Raw genomic sequence first — 26724 nt, 5'->3', positions numbered from 1 at the left:
ATATTAAACGAATGGTAAATTGTAATCAAATTGATAAAAATATTATGTTGTAAGCTTTGCTCTTTTTGGCATTTAACATTTCACATGGCCAACTAAACAAATACAAAACAAATAACATATACATATACAATTTAGCACAGCAAAAGGACGAATTCAGTAAAACAAATTTTGAGGGTGAGTTTAATGGAAAAATGTGTAATAAAACAAAATCAAAGTAGGTCATTTATAGTGTGATAGAGTTAGTAGAATATTGATACATAATCCATGGTACGGTATCTCCTCGATCATTTCATGACATATTCCTATTAAATTTTAACTGACTTAAAGAAAAATTTAACTCTTAAATGCTTAAAATCTTAGCTCTTGGCATATTCTAATTAAATTTTAGTTTATTAAAAGAAAAAGTTAACTCTTAAAATCTGAGCTCTTCTATCAGTTCATATCATTTCCTAATAAAATTTAAGCTAAAAAGTTAATTTTTAAATGAATTAAATCTTATTTATCCCTCGCACATAATCAATAAAAAATAGTGGAAAAAAAACCAAAGACTTTAATTTTATTCTTTATTTTTCAAGTTTTAAAAGCGATTTCTCTGTTTGAAAAGGAAATTACTCTGAACATTCTTTTACCAACTAATTCTTGTATTTTTTCAAGGGAAATTAGTTAAATTTTCCCCCTTGAAAATCAAGATGTTCTCTCTAAAGCTATGAGTTATGAGGTCCGCCACTGTTACGAAGTAAAAAACAGAAAAAAATCAAGTTAAACCTCCTTTTTTTAATGTAAAAAATAATATATTTCAAAATGGAAATGTCCAGTATTTCCGAAATCATAACTAAATTTAAGCAGAGTTCAATAAGAATGTTCTAAAATAGAATATAAAGATACGTTTTCCCGAATATATTTCATAACGTTTTAAGCATAAAATTTCAAAACTTAAAGGAAATCAATGTGCTTAAAAGTGAAAGTTTATGTAATAATGGCAATCAAGGATCCACATTACAATATTGACAACGGCCATTAACAATGGTATTGCCGCCTCTGCGTATTATTGTACCTCCACCATTACGACCATTATAACCGGGACGATTAATTACGACATTGCCATTGCTGTTGGGTGATGAAAAACTGCGATATTCCTGACCATCTATATATACCGGATCGCCATTTGGATTGTCACCTGTGAGTTCAATAATCATATATATTCATTGCTGGCTCTACTTATTACTTGGTTTATACTCACATGTTAGGCAAACACCATTTACTACCACTGTACTGGGCTTGGCTATAAATAATGGTCGATAATTAACACTTATCTTGTATCTTGACTGATCATAAAATTGCTCTCTACTTACCGGTGATCAAAGCTGGTTGCAGTGCCGCCAATAAGAGCATCAGGCATGATGCCAACATCAGGTATTGCCCCATCTCGATGTCAACAAACGAATGGATTCAGCAACGGAATGGACATATACTTTTTATATATTTATTCTATTATATGCAAATTTGTTTTCAATTTGCATAATCTATATCAGCCTTCAGTGTTCAGTGTCTGTGTGTGTGTGTGTCGAAAGTGTGCTAAGTGTTATCAATAAATAATGTGGCTAGTGAATTGTGTTTTTTAATTGCAATATAAATGCGCCTTTAACGTTTTATGTACATAGTTTTATTTCAATTTCAATCAATTTTCAAAAAAAATAACACAAAAAATCTGAAAAAAAAAACCCTGCAAATAAGTCTGTGAATTTCCCATTGATAAGCTATAACAAACTAACCGACATCAAGAGGTAATTAATTAAAGCAACAACACTTGGCACAAAACACGCCCCAAAATATTGAAATTCTGTTTAAAAAACCCTCACACTCCGAGAAGATAAATGTGCATTTAAAGTTTATGAACATGAATGGCAAGTGGAATGGTAATGATTCTTAAGAAATTGGCATTGCCCTGCCAGCCAGCCAGCCAGCCAACCAGCCTTTCTGTTGTTTGTTGACTGTTTTTAAACTCTTTGTTCTGATCAAAAGTCGTGACTCTCGGCATTTCAGTTATTCAGTTGCCTTACAACCGCCAAGATGATTGTAGTCCATAAATATGACGCATGATGGTAGCAGCGACTAGCTGCCTTAGCTATAGCTACTAATTATTTTCAAATGCTTAGTATATACATACATTTGTATAGTATATAGAATCTGGGCATTTCCCTATAATGATTAAAATTTACTTACGTAGTGCCTTTCTCATCTGTCTTGTGTGTCTACATATATATATATATGTATATATATAGCTGTCATATGCATTCAGCGATAACAAAAAGTAAAAACATTTCAAGCTTTAATCAAGAACAACGACTTTTGTGATATCCTATAGCAAATATAGGCAACTAATGCCGATAATAAGCTGATGGCCATATAATAAAAGGTTAATAGGTTTATATCTATATCCTATTCTTAAAATTTAATTTACCAAATCCGATTTCTAGAAAACGAATTATCTGAAAATTTATTTTCAATATTTATATTTTTACTTAGTCTTTCTTTTATGAAAACTATTGCGTTTTGAATTTAAAGATATTGAATAAGACTAGGCATAGGGAAGAACAAAATATTCTTTTTTAATGGGATTCAAATCTGTATACATTCATTGAAAATATTTTATATTTAAAATCATTAGACTATATCAGAATAGAATATTATTACTCCAACAAGACTTCAAAGAAAAACTATTTGAGAAACTTCAAACTCTTCAGCCTATTTTGAATAGATCGAATTTTTTAAAATTTAGAATTTAAGATTTCCTTAAAAATCTGTAGTAGATGAAAGTGTTTTTACTTTGTTTTCATAGCTCGACGGAGTCCTTTATACAATCATGAGGTTATGCCATAATCAGAGATTGAAATGACATATTCAGGACTTTCGTAAAGAATCTCTGTGAATCCTTCTTCCCCTATACCAAAGACGATGAATTCCTTTTGAATAGTAGTTTACTTCATCAATAAATTTCCATTATTTAGTTTCTTTGACTCAATTCATAAAAAGAAACTCTCTTCTCCCCATTTGAACTCATGACTGTCAAGTCGAGTTTACCCTCTAACAAAGATTGTAAAGGGTATTCGCATATAAGGAAAAAAAAATCACAGAATATTCAACGAACGAACACATCGCCTATAAATTGCCTGCTGGCCGTGAAACCTTTGCCAGATTCACTCAATACTCCATCAGATCAACAGGGGAACCGAAACTTTTAATATGAGAGATTTTACCGCTTTTGTGGTTCTTGCCCTGTCCGCTTTGGCTGTGGCTCAGGCGGCTGTTTACATTGGCGGTGGCTGTTATGACTGTAAGGCATACTTTAAAATTAATTCAAAAAAAGAAGTGCATTATTATTAATATTATGTTGACTAACGGCATTTCCAGGTAATCCACCCAATGGACAAGCTCCCGGTGTCTATACAGGTGGCAATGGCGGCGGTGGCCGAGGCAATGGCGGCGGTGGAAACTATTATAATCCCGGATCTGGAGGTGGCGGCGGAGGTGGTCGTCCAGTTTATTCAGGAAACTTTGGACCAGGCTACGGTAGCGGCGGTGGTGGTGGTGGCGCACGTTATGGCGGTGGCGGCGGTGGGGGTGGCCGGGGATATAATGATTATGACAGCGGTCTTACGCAAATTATAACTGGCTAAGTAAACAATGTGTTTTCATTTATAGATTCAAGCTTGACTTGCCCCAGGGGCAGATTATTTGTGTGTGAAAAGTGAAAAGTGTGAAGTGAAAAACCGGATTCATGATGTAGTTTGCATAATTACCACAAAATAGACAAGGGTAGAAGCTGAATAATTCTCATAACAAAGTTTGCGGTTTACTGTTATAATGTATCAAATTCCAAATAGAAATTTACAGAGCTGCGGAATCTATAAATAGACTAAAAACATAATCATTTACTACATTGAGACGTTAATTAGAAACAAATGCGGTGAACTAGAGGCTCTTCCTTTGAAATATTTGGACAGGGGAAATTCAAACTTTAATTTAATGAGCAGCTAGAATTACTTGTAATAGTTTTGTTTTTCTACTGAAGCCCATTTTGCTCAATGGAACGATAGATCCTTTAAGTTTTGCTTCATCGGGTGGGACCTCACCGTTTTTATATACAAACAAAGTTCGAATAGGTCTCTGTTGATTACCTACAAACGAGTAAACAAAGGATCCAGAAAGTCATTTGGAGTTAGTTTCATTTCTTGCTATGAATGTTGAGATACTTTAGATAGAAGTTGCAACAATTCTGGAATAGAAGCTCTCCCTTTTTCAATATGGAAATATGTTTCCTGTTCTTTATATTTATTTTTCTCAACACGTTTAAGTTTGACATTTCCATTTTCAACATCGTCGTCAATTGAATAAATATTTAAGAATTTATGGGCAATATTTAAATAACATTGAGTAGTTAATGGTTGACAATGCATTTCTCTTTAACAATACAAGCCAATTAAGTTTATCAACGTTGTGTATGTATGTGTATATGTAGGCACATTAAAGTTGCAACAAAATAAAATACACCTCGATGCGCAAATGGGTAAGGCAAAAAGGCAATAAATTCAATTCCCAAGTTGTGTTTTGCCTGTTTCTGTGTACGAGTGTCTCAGCCATTTTGAGCCAACCATAAGTCAATTTCATCGTTTCATTTCCATATCAGCCAAGGGACGCATCTTGTTTTGTTGATTTATCGGTTGGTTATTGCTATGCCACCACGTATACAATATTTACTACTTTTTTTTTGTATTTTAAAGGCGAGACCAGAATGGTAAGCACTTTAAGAAGTCGCCACTAACTAAACTTGGACTGTTTTCAATCGCAAAAGTTTCAAGTGAATCAAAAATTTCGCTCTCAACTTTCGGCAAATTTCAATTGTTTACTGAACAAACGATGACATTTCCATAAGGAAATAGCAACCGTAGGCAACCAAACAGATTCCTTTTCCGTGGCATATTTCTGAGAATCTCTGAATCTTTGTATTTGACCTTCAGGTGTGGGCAATCAATCCTTAGTGGCCATGGTAAGAAAAGTCTAGATATTGCATCGACTCTACTTAAATGTGTATTGAATCGTTTTTATGAAAATCTGGATTAAATGGAAATTTTGTTGTTTTTTTTGGTGATGTTTACTCAAGTTAAAACAGGTTTTTGTTTATTAATTTTGCATTCAATTCCACTTAAATTTCGTCCTAGCCATAAAATATTTACATTTATTAAAGTACAGCGTTTTTTTAATTTGATGGGACCAAAAAAACTGTATTTATTTACTATGAAACGCATATTTTACTTGAAAACAATCAGACTCATGGTCACATAAACATCAAATTTGCATTTCTGTCAATGTTGTTGTTGCTGTAGGTACATTCACACATACATACATGGATGCGAGTAGATTCCACAAATTTGAGGCAACTTTAATCCTTAATAATGGATATGGCTTTTTAACAAAATTCACTGTAAATTATTCCGTCTGTCTTAATTATTGGGTAAGTCCTCAGTCAATGCACTTAATTTCCAATCCCAACATCGTCTAATTGGCCCAATTAAATATTTGTAATAAATACCTATTTATAGTATATACGACCACATGACATTAACGCCCAATGTGGTGGGGGACACAATTATGTTTTATTAGTCAAGGACTAATTAAAAATTCCAAAAGGCTCACAGCGCACTGTTAAGGATTCCTTCTTGTCGATTCTCTTTTCATTCATTAAACCGAAAATAAAAAGTAAAAGCGAGTCGCAATAATCTTTTTATGGCAAGTAAAAACCTTTTATACTTGGAAATAATATTTAAATTTTGTTTTATATTATCAAGATATATAAAAAATTTGAGCTGGCAACAATTGCTCAGCTCTTAATAAAATGTTAAAAATTTATTGAAGAAAAACAATTGGCTTAAATTCATAATCCATCTTTAAATTTTACTCACTACAATTAGAAGTCTAATCAACATTTAGATTATAATTATTGTTGACAATAATTTGAAACATAATAAAACATTTAATGCCTTTGCACTATGGTAACAAAGTCGATTACTTTTGATATAAACTCTAAAACATTTTAAGCCAAAATTTGTTTAATTTGCTCACATGGTTTATTTTGTTGCTCTAAACATTATGTAAATAATAAAATGTAAAAAAAAGGATTGAAAAATAATATTAAAAGTATAGTGGAGTCATGACATTGCATCGGTTCTACTTAAATGTGTATTGAATCGTTTTTATGAAAATCTGGATTAAATGGAAATTTTGTTGTTTTTTTTTGGTGATGTTTACTCAAGTTAAAACAGGTTTTTGTTTATTAATTTTGCATTCAATTCCACTTAAATTTCGTCCTAGCCATAAAATATTTACATTTATTAAAGTACAGCGTTTTTTTAATTTGATGGGACCAAAAAAACTGTATTTATTTACTATGAAACGCATATTTTACTTGAAAACAATCAGACTCATGGTCACATAAACATCAAATTTGCAAGTAAAGGATTACTTGACCTTACCACTAAAAATGCTTGCATACTTTTAGGCTTACGGTTTAGTTTCTTATTGTTTTGCCCAATAAGATTAAAGGGTGAATAAGTAACTACTTATATCCACATCTTGACCATTGTGCACGGTCATATCAACAATAATTATAATAATAATGATTATAAACAATACTTGACAGTGAAATTAAGCCCCTTGAGCCCTTTTTGAGAGTTGCCTTCTGTGGAACGTGCCTCCCCAAAAACGAATGTTAAAACATCCTTGAAATAGATTCTCGTCGGCAACAATTTCATCTGCATATTTTGCATGTATATCAAATTTAAAATTCCATAAATTCACTAGAACAAGGAATGCGATACCGAAGAAGGTTGTTATCGATTCGTTAATACTTACAACGAATATTTAATTTTTCATGTCTTTATGCTCTTTAAATTGGTTTCAATTATTTACCGTTTGTGCGTTTAAAGTGCGAGTAATTGAGTGGTAATTGTTGTATGTTAGGTAATTTATAAATTCATTTCAATACTTAGTGGCATTTGTGGCATTATGTATTGATAATTATGTTGTGCTATTTAAATTGTTTACCATATAATCATCTTACATCTATGAGGTTCCCAGACAATTGTGATGATAAGTAGAAACAGCGATGATTGTATCCAAGACTAAGTATTTTTAGTTTTCAAAGGAATATTCATGTATTTCCGCCCACAGGACTCTACACAGTGTCCTTATTTTGATGGGGCACTGGCTCTGGGGGTCTCTTTCTTTCTTTGTTGTTGTCTGTCTGCTTGTGGCAGGTTCATGTCAATGGTTTGTTTAGCCAAGCGTAGTCAACCTTCCTGACCATTTTGCAATTTCTACAGCGACACACAAAAAAACAACTCAGAAGAAAGCGAAAGAAAAATAAACAGAATCTATATATATATTTGCATTCAAGTTCCTGAAACTAATTGCAACGTTTTCCAGCAAATTTTTCATTTCGCAGCTAATAAAAGACTTTTAGTTTGCAAGTTCTTCGCGTTAGCTTTTCTCGCAAGTCAATACCTTTTAAGAGGTTGGGCCAAGCCTCGATAATGGAGTGCTGTGTGTCTGACCTATTAGCGTTAACGTCTCCTGCAACGAAGTGCAACGAAATTAAATTCCCGCCACAGCTGACAAACCATGCAACATGTGCGGAAAAATCAAATATCCTCCATATATGTATGCGAGCTAACTTTCAGCAAACTTGGGCGAGTCCTTGTTGGGCCAACGCTGAAATCCTAGACGCTAAAACAGAAGCAACACCAATCAAAGCCATTCAAATATGTGTGTGTATATTGAAAAGTTCTGCCAGGTGAACAAGAACACTCTCTCCTGTGCAGATTGTTGGTTTTTGTGGCATATTGAAATTCAAGAATATGCCAATACAGATTTCTATGCATATACCATAGCAAATACCTATTCACTGACTCGAAGGTATGCATTTAAGAAAAGCTTTAAAATCAATTGTTTGCATGGGAAACGAAACGATTTAAGACAATAAAGAACAGAATTTAAAATATTTCTAAGAAATGTCAATCTTTGGAAATATTTTGATGAAATTTAGATATGTCGTAGTTATTTGAGGTAAATGTTAAAAGGATAATGCATAAATTCGTGAATTTAAACTATATTTTTCTTCTCCTTACTTATTAATTGGTCTTTATTGGCATTGGCGCACTTCTCTAAATATTTTCTTTCTAGCCCATTGTAATTTTTTATATGAGACCTCACCTAAGAAAAGTTCTCAACATTTGTCCAGTTTTATAATTAAATGAAAACATGAATACTTCCTTTTTTTGAATTCTGACAATACTTAACTTTATTATAATTATAATTATAAGTATAGGATATAGTAAAGTTTTAGCATAAACTATATTTTACAAGCAACTATGGCCTTCGGCTTAGACGAAAACAACATCGATACACCAGACTCGAACCAGGATCCTCATTGTTCAGCCATCTCATCGACCAAGGACTGGAGTATTTTATATATTATTCTTTATGCTTCTGTTATATTACTTGCTTTTATGTCAGAGTACTTTTATAATTATCACTTTAATTTACTTAGTATTATTATTATTATTATAAGTATAGGATATAGTTGGAAACTGTCAATCTAATAATTTTACAAGCAACTTTCAGCTGTGGCCTTCGGCTTAGACGAAAACTACCTCGGCACACCAGACTCGAACCAGGATCCTCATTGTTCAGCCATCTCATCGACCAAGGACTGGAGTATTTTATATATTATTCTTTATGCTTCTGTTATATTACTTGCTTTTATGTCAGAGTACTTTTATAATTATCACTTTAATTTCCTTAGTATTATTATTATTATTATAAGTATAGGATATAGTTGTAAACAGTCAATCTAATAATTTTACAAGCAACTTTCAGCTGTGGCATTGACTTAGACGAAAACTACCTCGGCACACCAGACTCGAACCCGGATCCTCATTGTTCAGACATCTCATCGACCAAGGACTGGAGTATTTTATATATTATTCTTTATGCTACTGTTATATTACTTGCTGGTATGTCAGAGTTCTTTTATAATTATCACTTTAATTTACTTAATATTATTATTATTTTTAGTATAAGTATAGGATATAGTTGGAAACTGTCAATCTAATAATTTTACAAGCAACTTTCAGCTGTGGCATTGACTTAGACGAAAACTACCTCGGCACACCAGACTCGAACCCGGATCCTTGTTATTCAGACATCTCATCGACCAAGGACCGCGGTACTTTATATATAATTCTTTTTCTTCAAGAGACTTTTCAAAGGAAATGGGAAAACTGGTTCTGTACACAAATGGATAAAAACTCTCCCCATTCAGGTACGTAGTCGTTAGCTCAATGGTGATCTACTAAATCTACAAATCTCTTGTTTTCGAATTCTTTGAACCCCAACGTCGGTGGAGTTTTCCCCCTGCTGAAGCAATACTGAAAAGGCGGTTCTGTCGAGGATAATGGAAATGATTGTGGATAGCGAATTATTTTATTTCTCCCCCATCAGGTAAGAATTAACAATGTTTAACCATTTTCATTGAGGCCAAGAAATCCACTAAAAAATGAAACAATCCAAGTTTGAGATTTACAATTATTTTGGTTTTTATTTGTCTGTTTTCTTTTATTTTTTTTTACAGGGATCAGAAATATTAAATACGGACACGAAAATCTGCTGATCTTCAGCAACAATAATTACGACGTCTATAGGTAAGTATGTAAATATATAATTGTTTTGAGTTTTTAAATACATTTTTGCTTTCAGCTATGGAGTTTTAGGTACTTGTTAATTGAAATTTATTATTGTGTTTTTCTGTTTGGTTTTATTTTGTTAATCTATTATACAGAAATTGATGAAAGAATGGACAACAAACGATCCCTGCAAATTCATTTATGTTTTGTTGCTTCTTTTAAGAAAAGCTTTTTGGTTTTTATGACTAACCAAAGCCGCTGTCCGACCAAGTAACCCGCCATTGCAATATCAAAATTAGATGAATGCTATGCATTCCCTTAAGGACAACCCCATAGACCAGAAGCATTCAATTGGGAACCCCACCCTCAACCCACAGACTCACACACACACTCACACAAGCACACACACTCACAAACTGTAATCTTTTGTTTTGCGAATTTATGGGAAAATTCGCAACGCAATGAACCACAATAGAAGCAATCCTAATTGAGTGTCCAACCGGTGGGAAACTATCAGCGAGGCCTTTGCACACACATTTTCAAACACGTCGCAGTTGCGAAAGTGTTTGCCATCGGATAGCATTTTGGCCGTTTCACGTGCAAACTCCGCCGAGTTTTTGTAGCATTTGTATCGGGCGCTGGTGTAGATGCAATTCTCGTATGCATGCCGGGCACTGCAAGCCAATATGGATTGGTTTGATGTTTGATTGAATGACTCGATTCTGGTTGAGCTTACCAACAAAAGTCCGCGAATTTGTCGCTGGTATTACGTGTCGGATCATTTATCTCATCCGTGAGTATCGCCTCGAATTCGCCTGTGCAACTAACCCAATCCATTTGAATGTAGGCGAAGCAATCTTTATGCCGCAGGTAATCTAAAAAGTTAGTCCAAGAGTCAAAGTTAAAGAGTCACTGACACGTAGGTCAATTTATATATCTCTATCTTTAGGTGTTTCTTTGTATAAATAATAAATGTTCAATCTTCTGTGTGTAGAGAAAAAAAATATACAAAACGTGAAAGGAAGGAAGCACTTAAAGTCCCTGACTACTAAACTTACAAAAGTCTTTTATGTAAACTTTATTGAGGGCTCAAAAACCAACTGACTTAGGTGTGTGTGCGTGTGGATGTGTTGTTGTGTGTCTATGTGTGTAAGTGTGCAAATGTTTGCGCCTCGACACCTTGGCGCCTGAGGCTATGCTAATGTTATCTCAAAATTTATTTTGTCAAATTGATTCACAACATCCTTTGACATGGCAACACATCATGGTAACTGGAACAGTTGTTATTTTTTGTCGGGGTTGTTTTTTATACATATATCATAGCATTTGCACCGCCCTAAATAATACACTACAAATCGTATGTTTAAAAGTAATTTAGGCTCCCTTTCAGTTCTGGAATTCTAACAATTCTGGAATCTAATATGAGTTAAGCTTGTGAATCAAACAGAACTTAAGAACTTAATCCACTCTAGACCTAGACTAATAGAAAGGGTATTTAAACTGTCTGGATGTCAAGTAGTAGTTGTTTGTGTTAGTTACCTTTTTGAAAGTCTGTATCACCACAGAATTTGTAGAAGAATTTCCTGGCACCCTCAACGTTATTTTTAAATGTGTTTAGTTTGCGATTTTGTAGACAACGTGCCGAATAGTCATCAAAGCATTTCATTCCGCGATTGAATATACTACAACAACAAAAACGAAACAAAAAAAAACGTGACATAGCAGAACATTGAGTGTTTGATGTTTTTTGTTATTTTTTTTTTACAAGACCCTTTTTGCGTACGCAAATCAATTTTTAATTGAACAAAAGCTCTGAAATTTTGATGAAACAACATATTTTGGTCCTTTTTTGTTAATGCCAATTTAATGTAATTCATTATAATTTTCAAGCACTCCTAATCAATGTCAGATTTAGGTCCATTACAGGCGAATGATTAATACATAAGGGGGGAAAAAATGGACCTAAGCAAACAGTAAAATTTGAAATTAATTCTCTTTTAAGGCACTTGGTACGCGTAATCAATAAAGTAAAGTAATACACTTCAGGTTAATGCTTAAGTGGGTAAAAACCCTTAGAAGCCGACACGTTTCATCCTTGAAGGGCAGCCAGGCAGGATACGTACTTGCATTTGGCTGTGATCTCCTTCTTGCTGATAACGGTTTTGGTATTTTGCAGAAAATCCATTAAATGGGCGGGCAAATCGTTAAAGCACTCATCGACCATCTTTTGAGTATTGCCACATTTATTAACGTGTGCCAATTGCGCTGGCACCTGAGTAAGCTCAGAGCCAGCCATGGCAATGGCCATTAACGCAACAGTAAACCAGAGACACGACAACAAAGCATTTCGCACACACATTTTGGGACACTTGTTGCCACAGCGGAACAAACAAAGTGATAGGCGACGACAAGCGACTATATTGGCAGAACAACCGTACGATTCGACCGTTTATCCCGAACTGTAGCAAGCCGGCCGAACTGAAGTCCTTTTAAGTCTAACGAATTGAAGGCTGTTAACTCACTGTTAAATGTTGCACAGGCGCAGGAATATGCCAAGCACGTGTTTCTCTGGTTTGTTTACATTTCTAAAAAGCCATTGTCTACCATATATAGATACATACATAACTATTATATACAAAATCAAGATAAAGGCAATTTGCCAAGAGATTTATTTATCTCATTCAAGTCTCACATCCCTTAGACCAATTTGGCCATATCTCGTTTCGAGAAAAGAAACCGCAACGAAGTGCAAAGTTTGAAATCGAAACCTGTTAACTAGTTTCTCATTACGAATAGCTTGTGTTCGGTGAACTATTCCCAATTGCAATTTCTCGAAAATATGCGAAACTTCTTTTGCTAGACTTGTTGCATTGATTTGGCCAAAGCATTTGCTCTGTTCCTTGCACTAGGCAAGACTCCTAATGAAACCTGCCGTCAGGACACACATAATTGAGTTATTTTGCCATTGCGCATATCATTTTTCAGCCCACAATCAAAGGGACCATCACTCACAATCATAGAGGTTTCATTCCATGCTGCACTTTATTAAATTTCTTTTGTTCTTTTTGCCAACACGCAAGGCCATTTGATATTAGGATGTTGAATGTACGAACATAAAATGGAAATTTCTGCTTGTTAAAAGAATAATCAGAGCTTTTGCATTTAAAGATTGAAAATTAAAAACATTTATCTAATTGCATTTGTTTCTTAGATAAATACAAAAAATTGGTTTCTCATGTTTTTTTTTTTTGTCTGTTAACAATTAGGTTTGCCAGTTTTGTTAGACACACACACACACACATGCAACAGGCATGTAATACTATTTGACTCTTGTAAGTATGCAATGCTTTTCGTTGTCGACTAGAAGGATTCTGTAACTGACCAGAAAACAATGCAAAACACGTACAAAAAGCAGAATCCTTTTCAATTTGAAACAAATTTTCAATGCCAGTGCAAACTTAACATTGTCACGTACTTAGAGACCTTTTCTCGACTTGAACTAACTCGGCCATTTGAATATATATAAGTTTGCTACGCATAACTGAACAATTTTGGATTATAAAACGGAATTTTAGATTAAAACTCAGTACTTAAAAATAAATAATTGATAAATTTAACAAAAAATTAAAGAAATTTGCAAAGACGCAATTGGAGGGCGAAGTGAATAAACCTTAGACCAGGAAACATTTGTCTCTAAAAGATTAAGGACAAGATGTGGCTTACCTCTCCAACAAATATTGAACTCATTGAGGGTTTGTGTGTGTGTGTGTTGAAAAAGACTATAAAGGTCTCCCATTTTAACACATATGCATCTATCAAGCTTTCAATGGAAGATTACATTTAAATGGATAAAAATTATTAAGATGTTTACAGTAAATCAGTTTGTCCATACATTTAGCCAATTAATTTGTCGATTCTTTGTTTTCTAACTTACATTTGTGATTGGTAATTAAAGTATCAAAAGAGTTTTCTAACCATTAAAAAGGGCAGCCTAAAAGTATGCATACTACATTCAAATCATAATTACCTTTTAGTCCTATCCATGCGGGTTAAAAATTTAGTTCTTTTGACTTATAGTTAATCCTGGCAGGAGCTGTAAGCTGGCAGAGATATAGGAACTTTCAATTGATTCATATTCAATATAAGTTACATTTACATTTGATCTCGTAATGTGAAATGTAAACTTAAACTTGACTGTTTTAGTTCATTTCATTTCCATTTCTTGGACTACTTTTCTAGATTAAGTTGTGATGTTTAGATTCAGACAATATTATTACTAGATAGACTAACTTTAGACATAAATACTTACCAAAAGCAGTAATGAATGCAGAGAAAGATTTATAGAGATAACATATAATAATATTCAAGGCAAATCTCCTCCGCTTTAAAAATAATAAAGACAAATAAATTGTTGGTTTTTTTTTTTATAAACATTTATTTATGCAAAAGAACTATATGTACTTTGTAAACAATTTAATTTGATTCGCTTCATATTTGCATTATTATTATTATTATGATAGTTAATATTAATAACTATTAAACATAAATGTATTTTGTTTGTTTTTTTCTTCTTCTTCTCATTTGAACAAATTAATCCATGATTCTTGCCAAGTTTTATGTTCTTGAATATGATAAATGAAAAATAATGGGTTTAAAATTGGTTAAAACACAACAACATTCAATTTGTAATGGACTTATAGTTTAATTACTTGTTATAGATATAGATAAATTTCTTTATATATATATATATATACGACATTATTAAGTTACTCACAATCATCGAATTATATATCGTATTGAATTTCAGCCACGAAATCAATTATTGTAATCAGAGTCATAAAATCGTAATCACAATCATAATCGATTCATTCATTCGATCATCGGATCGAATGCTAGCTCATAGGCCAAACATAAGAAAAATACATTTCTCTGGCCCGTGCTAAGAGTTGCCCTACGATTGCACAATTGCCGTTCACAAAATAGATAGTAAATAGATTATTATTATTATAATTGTAATATTAATATTATTAGTAATTCCTACATACACATATATATATAGAGAGGGAGAGAAAATGATAAAACTTCTTTCTTTTCTTTTCGTTTTTTTTTTTTTTTTTTTTTGAGTATGCTGAGTCAAATACTAGAAATTTTCTTTTCTTTCATTTCCGTTTTCATTTTCTTTGAGTAATTTCCATAATGTTGCATTTTTGTTGCCTTTAGATTTTAGTTTGTTAAACTCAACTTAAATATCGATATTAATAAAAAGGCACACTAATTACAGACATATTATCTCTTTTCGCTTTCTTTCTTTTTCAAATACCTACAAAATTCTTTAATTTAAAATAAAGTTTCTGGTTTGTTCAGGTTTTTTTTTTTTTGCTTTGTACCATAATTTAAATGCAATTTTATTATTTTTTTTTTTTTCTTGTCAATAAGAGTTTTCTTTGATGTTGCCTATTTACTTGTTGTTATTGTTTATTTATTAAAGCCGCTAATCTGGCCATGAGATGAGAAAGATTTCTACATATATAAAAAAATATATATATACATATGTATTCATATGTATAGATTTCAGAGATTTCAACAAGAGAGAAATTTCTCAGGTTTTTATTTTAAATTAAAGAATTTGTATAGAGACTCACACTTCATTTATATAATTAACATCATATCTGATAAGTTACGTTGATAAGAGTATGATATAGTATAATACATTAACTTTATGTGTTTAAAATAAATTAAAATTTAGATTGTACATAATGTATGATGTTAATTATTAGCATTTCACTTCATTTGCATTAACTAAATATGGCTGTTAGTTAAATATTATGAATGGTTTTAAATAATATTATTAACAAAGAGAATAAGTATTGTGCGTCAATAGAAATTCTTGAAAATCTGCCCAATTGTAGTTTAATATCTTTTACTTTTTCACTTTTCTCTATGAATAACTTGTTTATTATTTACAACAAATTTAATTTCTGTTGCTTAATGAGTTGGTTGTTTGTTGTTGTTGTTGTTGTAACTAAAAACTATTAAGATTCTTCTTTGTTTCTTGGTTTTTTTTTTAGAGATTTGCAAATTACAATAAAATAAAAAAAAATGATTTTTATGAAGTTTCATTTATGAGATTCCGTAACATGATTTTACTTTCTCTTCTTCTTGAAAAAAAATAGAAAAATTTCTTATTTAAATTTAAACTTAAAATTAAACATACTTGCATGTATAGATATAAAAATAATATGTTATTTTTGCTGTTTGATTAAGTATGGTTTGTATGGTTTTTTTTTTTTGTTCGTAGAACTTTTTGTTATAAACTAAAAAGTAATTACTTAATTCATTAATCATACATTTAAATTTGTATGTTTTTCTTTTTGTTGTATAATTAATTAAACTACTAAATGTTAAATTTGATTTTTTGTTTTCTTGTTAATAATTTGTTGTTGTTGTTTGTTATTGTTAATATAATTGTTGTTTGTTGTTGTTGTTGTTGGTTTTGTTTGTAATGGCCACAAGATTCAAATACATAATTGCAGTAAATATGCAATAAATTGGATGGAGACATTATTCAGGCGCAGATATTTATACTTCCTCTCTCGCTCTCACATTCTCTTGCTATCTCACTTTCTGGGAAATTGGTTAAAGCGCACAGCAGACAAGCCACACAACATATTTGAATATATTTTGTAGGTTGGTTTTTTTGTTTGATTTTGTACGATTTAGCATAAGTAAGAAAATAGTTGGTCAGTGGACATGTTCACATTTCACATACAACATGGCACAATACAATATGCTATGTGATTGCTGCTGCTGCTGTTGCTGCTGGTGATGTTGCTGCTGCTTGCAAAGGAATTGCTGCTGCTGCTGATGCTGCTGTTGCGGTTGTTGTGCTTCTTTGCCCCAATCTCTCTCAGAGGATACAGTTCTCTCTTCTCTAACCCAAATTAACGCAGGCGACAGGCGATGGATGCAAAAGGTATTTGGTGGGGGTTTTTTTTTTTTTTTTGTTGTTGGGTGGATGTATTAGAATGCATTGTTGTTTGTTGTTGTTGTTGTTGTGTGTATAGTTTTTGGTTGGTATTTTGTATGATTTGGTTTTATTTTTTGGGGGGGGGGTTAGCATGGAAATAAAAAAAGAAGAGTCATAGAAGTGGAAATTTGAGTTAATATCGTATGGTTAGCAGTTAGTTTAGTTTATCAGTTTAAAACCTAAAAGCTAAGACACATTTAAGTTGATATTTGAAGTGATTGTTTTCCTTTTTTCTTTTGTTTGGTTTAATATGCGAGTATGGACAAAATAAAGCAAAAAGTTACTAAGTAAATGAAATGGTTTTTCGGGCACTGAAACATGCAAGTCATAGTTTTAGTAACTTTTTGTTTAGATCATCTTTACAAGTTATGCCTGCAAAAACCAATTAGATATTGGAATTAGTTTCTGCACACATCCCTTTGATTGGCTCGACAGAAAGACAGAAACAGAAACAGAAACACATACAACATAATGTTCAATGATTAATTAGATAGAGATCGTACGATCGAGATATAAATTACGTACGAGAATGTTGCAATTGTGTGTGTGGGTGTGGCTGTGTGTGTGTGTGTGTATATAGATTGTGCTATAGTTATTAAATGCAACATTTGTTTATGGTTATTCAATTTGTTTGTTTTTTCACGTTATTTTCAAAGTAATTTACAAGAACATGGAAAATTTTCAATTTTTTTTCATTTGTTTTACTATTTTTTCTTTGTTTTGTTAACTTGGCCTTTGGTTAGTTAAAATTAGCAAATAGTTTTATTTCACATATTGTTTTGTATTAAATATATATATATGATTTGTATATATATATATGTATATATACTTTGTTTTATTAATGCTATAATATTAGATATTATAATTATTAGAGGGGAAAAGAATAATTAAAAAAAAAAAAAAGAAAATAAAATTGCAAATGCATTGGCCGGAATCGTTTCATAAATGCCAAAAGAAAAAGAAGAACAAAAAATAAGTATTTTAAATTAAAATTTAAAGCATTAATCACAGTTTTTTTTGGTATTTTTTACATGGAAGTTTTTTTTTTTTAATAATATTTTACAAAATTAATATTTTGTCTATAGAAAAGTTTGGTATGAGTTTTCAGTTTTCTTCAGTTTCTTGTCAAGCACAAAGTTATTTTCATTTATCATACAATTTTGTTGTTTTTTTTTTTTTTTGTTTCTGGCATGGCATTAGAATCGATTTAGTATGGGTGTGGGTTTATCTATGTCTGTGTGTGTGTGTGGGGTTTCTCTTGTTTGGGTGTATTGTAAGCAAATGCATATGCAATTTTATTATCAAAGAGTTATACATACAAATATTTTGTACTCAAACTTATTAGAACTAAAGATATTAAACATTTTATATATGTATATATAGAGATGTATTAATTAATGATACCAGAACCAGTAATAAGCTTAATATGTATGTAGGATTAAGTCAAATCTGTGTTAAATTACATACATATATATATATTATATAGATTGAAAGAGAGTGAGTGAGAGAGAGAGAGATTGATTGTGTGTGTGTGTTTGTTGAAAGTTTTCTTTGTTTGTTTTAAAATTGTTAAATTCCCTTGCATTTGGTTGATTGAGTCCAGCTGGACATCCAGATTGTCATCCTGGCGGGGGGTTTTCATCTGGCTTAAGCCAAGTTAAGTTAATCGATTGTAAAATGGAAAAGAGCGCCAAATCTCAAATAGATCGGTTTACAAATTAAAGAAGATATACAAACTTTGGCGCTTCGAAGAAAAGTTAAATTCGAATTTAGTTGATGCATTTTATTTAGGATATGTGGTTTTTGTCCCAGAGGTAAAGTGAAGGATTAAGGATGTTTGGTATGTCTGGTGGGATAAGTATATATGTGTGGTGTGTATGTGTGTGTGTGTGTGTGTGTGTTTTTTGATAGCTTATAGATTAAGTTAAGTAGTTGCTTATGCTCTAAAGTTGCAAACAAACAAAGTTAAGTGTCTTATTTTTTCTTAGTTCTTTTTTTTTTTTAGTGATCAATGAGTTATGTGTGTCGAGATTTGATATTGGATTTAAAGAGAAGAGGAGATTTCTGTTTTTTATTGAAATTTAAGAAGCGTTAGACTAGAATAAAAAGTTTGAGAAAATAATTGGCAATCCATCCACAAATTAGAAGACTCGTTTGGTATTTTTTTTTTTTTTTGTGTTTCCTTTTTTTGGTTTTTTTGGTTTTCTTCACTTCAACAAAAATCATTGATCTTTATTTTTCTGGTACACTTTCGGTTCAATTGCAACATACATTTCATTTTGATATACAAAGTAATAAAACATTTAAAAACTAACAAGGGGGATAAACTTAATGACTAAATACACATGTAAGATTTTTATATATTTTCATATAATTTACATTAATATATATATATTTATATATATATATGTATATATACATAGATAGATATATTTATATATGGCTTAATAAAGAGTAATACAAAACGAGGAGAGACGAAATAGATAAAAAAAAAAAAAAAAAAACACGCGTATTCTAATAAATTGCAAATTGTATACTATTCCTCACTTAATTTTACTATTAATTAATTGAATTTGCTGAATTTTTAACGTCAAAGGCACAAGTCAACGTGGAAAACGAAGAAAATATATAATACAAATTTTCATAAGAAAAATGTTCTTTTTTTGTTTCTTTTTGCACTGATCTCTCTTAATGTTTTTGTTTCTTATTTTGCATGTGTTTTTGTGTGTCTGTGTGTGTGTGTGTGTTTGTATCAAATATCAAAAAAAAAAAAAAAACTCGCAAATCAAATTCAAAAAAAAAAAAAACAATTGTTTTAAGAGATAAAAATAAATAAAAATGAGTAGAGAAACACAACTAACCTGTGAAGGAGCGCGCGCTTGATTGTTAACTGAGTTTATTGAGCGGCATTTTGGCCTGGCCAACAGCAACTGGCTGGGTTTCATTGCAGCAAAATAAGTTAAAACAGTTTGATCAAAAAAAAATTGAAATAAATAACTAGAATTGAACTAAATTTGAAAGTGTAAAAAAAAAAAAAAAAAAAAAACTATTTCTTCTGAACGTTTTAACAAAAAAAAAAAAATATATATAAACGCTTGCAAGTAAGTGCTTAAGGCTTAATGTTGTTGTTGTTGTTAAATCAATTGAATTTTGGTTTATGGTTTTCTGTTTGTTACTTTACTTTTCTGTTACTCTTCTGCTTTTTACTGTATCTCAATGAAACCCGCCGGCTTGGCTGGCACTCCGACCGTTGCACGCTGATAGGGGTGCTCTCTGTTAGCCGCCAAACGACGTTGCTGCTTAAGGGCGCCTACTAAAATATATGATACGATACATGTAGATATATTTGATATATATTTGATTTTGTTTTTGTTGTAGTTTTGTTCTGTTCGGTTTGTATATATATGTATATATATATTCATATGGGGTGGAGAGAGGGACAATAAATATTGGGTTTTCTTTCATATTTGTCTACAAATTACACTTATAGCTACAAAAAAAGAGAAAACTTTGTAATTATAATAATTATATTATTATAGTAATAATTGTTTTATGCTTGCTCTTTTCTTTTTTTTTCAAATTGTCTGCCGATATATATTATTTTTAGACAACTTTGCCTCACTATTGTCTATTATTATTATTGTGTGCAAGGAATTTGCCGAAAGAAAGAAATAAAAATGATATTGTTCATTGTTTGCATTTTACATTTAAATTCTGTTTCTTTGGAATGAGTCGTCTATACAGATATATATATATTGTATATATATGATTTTATATGTGTAGGTGTGTTTGTGTGTGTGTTTGTGTCGTTTCAACGACTTAAAACGAAACAAGACCTTTTTCTTCCCTTTTTCTTTTTTTGAAAGGTACAAAAATAAGTGATTTTCAAGCAGCTTAACTTTAAACTAAATGAACAAAAAATTTACTAAAACTATATAGTGAAAATATCATAAAGATATGTATGTATATATACACATATCTTGCATCTGTATAAGGTTTTTTTTGTTTCTTTAGCATTTTTCCAGCTGTTATGCTTGTTCTCTCTGCTCGATTTCAAAATTTTCTTGACTAGTTGTGCAAAATAATTGTTTTTTGTTTTTTTAGTTTTTTGTGGACGGCTGCTTGAACCTGAACCTGTAGCCCGATTTTGAAGCTCTTACTAAATTTACTTATGTCCTAGCAAAGTTTTAAAAGCACCACTTTGATTCAAGGCTCCTTGTTTTTGTGTTATAGCTAGAGTAGATAGATTTCTAATAGTTAATCAAGTAAAAACGACAAAAAAAACTGCATTTAAATACACTTTCCCTCTTTCTCTCTCTCTCTCAAAAAACTATAATGGCACTGGCTGGAAAAATTAAACGGTATACACAAAACCAAATGTCGAAACTTGAACTTTGTTGTAATGAGAAGAAGGTACATTTGTGCATAAATACTGTGTCTAATTGCTACACATTGCGCTTAAATCAAATATACGAAAGTTAAGGCTGACCAGTCGGTACATAAAGACGGTATAGACCGACTTTTTATATACCCTGTACCACACTAGGGCGAATATAGGGGAGAAATTCGCAAGATTTGCTATCAAAACGCATTTGAAATAAATTTCTATATTTCTGCATAGATTTAGTAGTCTAAATTAACTTAATTTGCTTGGCCATGAAATGAAAGTAACATTTGGTGGAAGTTTTCTAAGCAGACAACAAAAAGAACTAGCATTTAAACGTCTATATTTACGGTACAGGATATAACAATCTGACTAAAAGTAAACCCTTCAACCCTTTTAATCTAAAGAGAAGCATACTAAACGAACGAACAAAAAAACACACACTCACTAAATTTAAGCATTAAATACTAGTAATGTAACTCAGCAACATAGTTGAAGGTTCTAAATAGAATAGAATACTCATGGTTCCAAAACAATCAACAAAACAAACAAACAAACAAACAAATACATATTTTGACATTCTGCAAGTTGTTGCCCTTATTGTTGTTGTTATTGTTGTTGTTTTCAACTAGAATATACTCATTTTCCAAAGGAAATTAATATACTTTAAAAGTTTGAAAATTTTTGTGAAAAAATTGTTAAAATTAATCATTTAAAAAATACATATATTAAAGCAAAAATAAAATCTTCAAAATCTCAAAATGAAAAAAACAAACCAAAATAAAAATATAAATCCTTTACTTAAGTGCCTAAAAATCACTTATTTTTGCCAATTCTGCCTAAAAACCTAAACGAAACAAAGTATATTTTTTTATATTTCTTTTTAAAAATGTTTTGCATTTTTTTGTTGTTTTGTTTTCTTTTTTAATTAACTGGAGTTTGCCTCTTGAGTATTTTCTTCTCTATTTTTGCAGTTGTTTTTTGTGCCGTTTGCTTTTGTTTCTAAATAAATATATAATACATATTTATATATGTATTTGTATATATGTATATAAATCTATGTATGTGTGTGTGTGTGTGTGATTGTGTGTATTTGTATTGTGCACTAACAATTCATAGGTAAATATAAATTTAAATGGATAAATTCTTTGCTGTACTCAAACAACTAAAAAGTTCAAAAGACGGAGCCGGCATGCATATATCGACCAACTGTAAATATTTGTTTATAACAAAATATGAAGAGAAGATAAAATAAATTTATAAAAGAAATAATCAACGGTTTTTTTTTTCGGTTGGGGGTAATAAATATGAACAGATTTCAGTTAATAATTTGCAGTTAGCTGTTTTTTTGGGTTAATTAAAATAAAAGAAAAGCTATGCTAAGGGTTAAAGCGTGCATAAACAATTATTTGTTAATAGCATACTTTATGGCACTGCTTTGAAAATTATTCATTGAATTAGATAATTAATTGCATTGTTGTCGATTTGAACCGACAATATAGGAATATGTATGATAAACTATTCGAACCATTACTCAAATTCTGTTTGTTTTCAATTTAAAAGTTCCATTCCATTTTTTGTTTGCATTTTCAACTCTGTTAAAATATATAGCCTACTTATAAGGGCAATCGGACCAAGTACTTGCATATCTATTTTGAGTAATGGTCAATTTAGCAGTCATAGACATAGAATTAAAATAAAGCTCTTGAATTAAACGGCAAAATAATTGAAAAATAAATGCATATTAAATAAAAATAATATTAATCATTGATATGATTTATAAGTAGATATATAATATATATGTATGTATATGAAACAATGCAAAATATAATACTCTCTGCTAAGTTTCTTGTAATTTTTTTCTCATATTGCACTTGGGTTAATATTTGTATTAAGTTTTTTAATCAACAATAGAACTCAAAACTCACAAGGGGTTTGCCTATTTCTACATAGGTATATAAATAATAATAAAAAATAGTTGGACGATTAAGCAAATCATTAGCTTTGCATTGAGTTAACTGTAGTTAGGAGTATAGCATAGAATAGAAGGGAGAACTCTCATCCTATAGACTCGCCTCTCGAACAAACTAGCTAAGACTGACTGACTAACTCTGACTGATGGCTGTGACTAACTATGGCTTTGACTTCTCTTCTATTGGCGTTTATGTAAATGTAAAGTATTAAATTGTGATACAATGCTGTTTGGTACGATTTGGTGTATGTGTGTGTGTGTTGATTGGTTGTGTTTGTTTGTTATGGCGCATAATTAAATAAATAGTTTTAAAAATCAATCAGTGATATAGTCAAGCTAAAAATAATAAATTATTTAAATGTCGGTTCATAATATGTAGTTCAGAAAAGTAGTTATATATGGTTTTGTGTGTGTGTGTCTATGTGTCTGTGTGTGTTGGTTTATGTCAGTTACGTTTGTGTTTATGTTTATAGTTTATCTAGCAAACAACCCACCGCTATGATCTGCATATTCCGTCAGCAGAGGATTACCAGCCAGGGCTGCATATTGAGAATAATCGCCATAAGGTGATGCAAATATCATTCCATGGGCAGCCTGATCGAAGGCTCCGGTTGGCGCTGCCTGTGCGGACAATATGCTGGCCGCTGACGTCGGGACGGTCATGCGTGGATTAAGTATCAATGGTGCGCCCAATGGGGCTGTGGCAGGAGCACGTATCTGGGCAGCCAGTCCGGGCAGGGCGGGTGTCAGCAGACGATTATCTGTTGCAGCAACCAAACGACGCCAGTCCTCATCGCACACTGCGGGATACAGAACAGAAGCAGAAGTTGAACCAACGCATGAGAAAGCTGGTCGTCGGACACAAAAATGCAGTATGTAAAAAATCAACGAATAAAACATTGCATAAATCATTATTGGTTAGCTTTTGATAATTAACTATATTGATATTAGCAGTGTTTATATCGGCTTCGCATCATTTCCCTGGGGCAGGCACAAATCGCTGCCAGGCGATTATCATGAGTTTTGTTACAATTTGGTAAGTACTTTTCTTTTTTTTTTTCTTTTTTAAGGATTAGCTGTCGACTCTACTTTGTCTCTCGCTTATTTCTTTTCAGTCGAGAAAGTGAAAGTTAGACAAATAGAGATTAAGAGAGATAGAAGAGTCTTGGTTTTTGTTTTTGTTGTTTTTGACATACCTGCGACAGATTTCGCTGTTGTGTCCCTATAAGTGCCGTTAATAATGGCTAATTCCATAAGTTGACGTTTCTTTAGTTCATCTTCGCCTTCGGCTTGCTGTTAGTATAAGTACGCGTGTAGAAGAGGAAGTTTTTGGTTTGCGTGTATATGTGTGTGTGTGGGTGTGTGTGTTTAATGTATTAAACAAAATACATTAAAGCATTATTAGATTTGGTAAGAAAAAAAAAAAAAAACAAATTCATTATTAATTTATTTATTCTGGTTAACATGTTAAGGCTATGAAATAGTTTCGTTTGTTTTATTATTTTTATTATTATTATTCAGAGGGAGAAAAAAAAAGGACAGCTCAATTAATAGCAAACGCATCTGGTCGTACAAAATTATATTTTGTATATTTTTCGGTGATTTATTTTATTAATTTTAATTAATAATTAATCATAGGCCATTGCATTTGAAGTCTCACTTTAAAACTGATTTTGTTTGGCTTTGAAATTTGCAGCAATACCGAAATATTAGAGAGAAAGCTCAACTCCTAACTCTTTGGGCTACTAAGCCATAGACAACATGTCGTATGCGTTATATATTAAAAACTAATGCAAATGTACGTTTACTGCAAATTTAAAACTTTCACAAATCAGTTTAATACAGTTTTTAATATTGCAAGTTTTTCTCCATTTTCTTTTTGGCTTATTTGGACCATTAGTTACACTTACCGGCACTAGCAATTTTTGAACTTCAGCCACAGCTTGAGCCAGTTTGACCTTGGCTCGATTCTCTGTGTCCTCAACTGTTATCAAAACATGAAGATCATCGGACAAATGCTCCCAATTTGGTTTGCCGCGATTGGCATCCTCCTGTAAATGATAATTATAATTAAATTGTTGGCACATAAAAATCTCTATTCAATTTCCATTTGAATTATTAATTTGTTCATCTATGAAAAGGGCAATCTGTAGGTCAAAAAGTCATTTACATTTTTCCCAAAACTTCGGTAAATTAGTCAGAAAGTTGAAACAAGTTAATATTTCTAATTTTGGGCGGATATGGCAAACAAATAAATACCCAAAGCTAAAGTCGGAAACATATTTCTAATCAATTAGTCTGAAAATTGCCAAAGAGCTGTCACATTTTGTTTGGCTTTTGAAGTTTTGGCGTTGTCAGTTTCTGCGTCCAGCTAACTAAACCCAAAGCCATTGCGTTCAAGTGTCAAATTAAGAACTGTCAAGTGGAAATGAGCCGCATCATCATCATAGAGTCAGTTGGAGGACTGACTGACTGACTGACTGACTCTCGACGCGGAGAGTTTGTCATAGTTTTATTTTGTCTATGGATTTAGGTTGGCAGCGGCAACTTTGCTTACTTTTGCTGGTGGGTGAAAACCAAAAAATTGTTGTTGTTGTTGTTACCTAAGTTTCATTACATTTCGACTTTGGCCAACGCATTTTGTTTCTCTTCTTTTCTCTTAGTTGTTGTTGCTGTTGTGGTTTTTGCATTATGCAGACTAATGACTAATGCCTTTTGGGCTATTTCTATCACATGCAAGTAAACAAACAACATTTTCACCCATGTCACCCATATAGTGTATACATATATACCCTGTATCTATATACAAACACCGACATCTGTGCATTTGAAACAAATGAAAAGAAGCAACATTTTAACGAGAACATTCAGAGTGACTCAGAAGATTTGGTGATGTCTGTGTGGGTGTAGGTTAAAAATTTTCATCTTCTTGATTCTCGTATTGCTACTAAATTAACAAAATATTGCAATGTTATAAAAGCGAAATGGAATGACTTTTATTTTTAATACTTGTCTGACATGTCGTCGTCGTAGTCGTTGCTGTTGCCGCCGCCTTTTCGTTCGTCTGACTGTCTATCTTCGCATTCTCTCATAATGCTCGCTACATTTGAAAATTACAAAAATACATTTTAATCGTCTCTCGATTCCTCTTTTTTTTTTTTTTTGCGCTAAAGGAAATTAAATCATCAGACCATTTGAGTGACAAGATATGCGTATATACTTATATATATGTACCTAATGAACATACATATCTAGGTATCATGTATATAGCATTAAAATAATAGAAATTCTCTTACATACAAATTTTTGTGTAGCTTTTAATTGACTATAATTCTCATTTGGCATGGAATTCGAACTGTCAACAGATATTTTAATGCTTGTGAATTATTTAAGAGACAGAAGAAAATTAGTCCACACATTAAAATTGTGAAGAAAATGTTCTTTACTTGATAAAACATTGTGACGTGAGCAATGAATCTTAAAATAGATAAGATTGGATTAAAACGATAAAATGAATGCGTTTTTATTTCTCAAATGTTTTGCTTGAGCAACTTTGGACTTTGAAGCAAAGTATTCATTTAGTTTTGAAACTAATTCTTGG

The 26724-nt window shown here is 31.7% G+C and overlaps 4 protein-coding genes across 11 annotated transcripts in view; 1 reads left to right on the top strand and 3 right to left on the bottom strand.

Annotated features, from left to right (window-relative positions):
- Positions 1-882: 882 nt before the first annotated feature.
- Positions 883-1465, bottom strand: BomBc3 (Bomanin Bicipital 3). Its single transcript, XM_068300669.1, has 3 exons — positions 1353-1465; positions 1241-1282; positions 883-1177 (listed from the first exon to the last, which is right to left on the bottom strand). Exons 1-3 carry the CDS (start codon positions 1423-1425, stop codon positions 984-986), a joined length of 309 nt encoding a protein of 102 aa, XP_068156770.1. The 5' UTR covers positions 1426-1465; the 3' UTR covers positions 883-983.
- Positions 1466-3177: 1712 nt separating this feature from the next.
- Positions 3178-3928, top strand: BomT3 (Bomanin Tailed 3). Its single transcript, XM_068300099.1, has 2 exons — positions 3178-3334; positions 3412-3928. The coding sequence occupies exons 1-2, from the start codon at positions 3244-3246 to the stop codon at positions 3675-3677; spliced, it is 357 nt and encodes a 118-aa protein (XP_068156200.1). The 5' UTR covers positions 3178-3243; the 3' UTR covers positions 3678-3928.
- A 5700-nt stretch (positions 3929-9628) lies between these two features.
- On the bottom strand, positions 9629-12189 carry LOC137585317 (uncharacterized). Its single transcript, XM_068301050.1, has 4 exons — positions 11864-12189; positions 11280-11422; positions 10477-10615; positions 9629-10414 (listed from the first exon to the last, which is right to left on the bottom strand). Exons 1-4 carry the CDS (start codon positions 12097-12099, stop codon positions 10180-10182), a joined length of 753 nt encoding a protein of 250 aa, XP_068157151.1. The 5' UTR covers positions 12100-12189; the 3' UTR covers positions 9629-10179.
- Positions 12190-14908: 2719 nt separating this feature from the next.
- Positions 14909-26724, bottom strand: part of how (protein held out wings) — a 44921-nt gene continuing 33105 nt past the window's right edge. The window contains exons 5-9 of one of the 8 annotated variants that reach the window (XM_068299116.1): positions 25034-25174; positions 24320-24416; positions 23618-23971; positions 19629-22360; positions 14909-16671 (exon numbers count right to left, since the gene is read on the bottom strand). In XM_068299116.1, the coding sequence (XP_068155217.1) occupies positions 22326-22360; positions 23618-23971; positions 24320-24416; positions 25034-25174 (627 nt within the window). In that variant the 3' untranslated portion in view covers positions 14909-16671; positions 19629-22325. The remainder of the gene's footprint in view (positions 16672-19628; positions 22361-23617; positions 23972-24319; positions 24417-25033; positions 25175-26724) is intronic. The other 7 variants (XM_068299113.1, XM_068299110.1, XM_068299111.1 and 4 more) reach the window with 7 other exon arrangements.

This window comes from Drosophila tropicalis, unplaced genomic scaffold, assembly GCF_018151085.1.
Source record: "Drosophila tropicalis isolate 14030-0801.00 unplaced genomic scaffold, ASM1815108v1 contig_878, whole genome shotgun sequence".
NCBI classification, from domain to species: Eukaryota; Metazoa; Arthropoda; class Insecta; order Diptera; family Drosophilidae; genus Drosophila; species Drosophila tropicalis.
Note: the sequence above shows the minus strand (reverse complement) of the source record. Positions and strands in the feature narration are given on the sequence as shown.

What these genes read in the sequence shown, in the direction of transcription:
- BomBc3 (XM_068300669.1), bottom strand. Translation starts at nt 1,425, where the DNA reads ATGGGGCAATACCTGATGTTGGCATCATGCCTGATGCTCTTATTGGCG. An exon ending in GCAACCAGCTTTGATCACCG is followed by an intron (nt 1,283 to 1,352) that starts GTAAGTAGAGAG and finishes CATTATTTATAG; the next exon opens with CCAAGCCCAGTACAGTGGTA. An exon ending in AAATGGTGTTTGCCTAACAT is followed by an intron (nt 1,178 to 1,240) that starts GTGAGTATAAAC and finishes TTGAACTCACAG; the next exon opens with GTGACAATCCAAATGGCGAT.
- BomT3 (XM_068300099.1), top strand. Translation starts at nt 3,244, where the DNA reads ATGAGAGATTTTACCGCTTTTGTGGTTCTTGCCCTGTCCGCTTTGGCT. An exon ending in TGGCGGTGGCTGTTATGACT is followed by an intron (nt 3,335 to 3,411) that starts GTAAGGCATACT and finishes CGGCATTTCCAG; the next exon opens with GTAATCCACCCAATGGACAA.
- LOC137585317 (XM_068301050.1), bottom strand. Translation starts at nt 12,099, where the DNA reads ATGTGTGTGCGAAATGCTTTGTTGTCGTGTCTCTGGTTTACTGTTGCG. An exon ending in GAGATCACAGCCAAATGCAA is followed by an intron (nt 11,423 to 11,863) that starts GTACGTATCCTG and finishes TTGTTGTTGTAG; the next exon opens with TATATTCAATCGCGGAATGA. An exon ending in AAATTCGCGGACTTTTGTTG is followed by an intron (nt 10,415 to 10,476) that starts GTAAGCTCAACC and finishes ATTGGCTTGCAG; the next exon opens with TGCCCGGCATGCATACGAGA.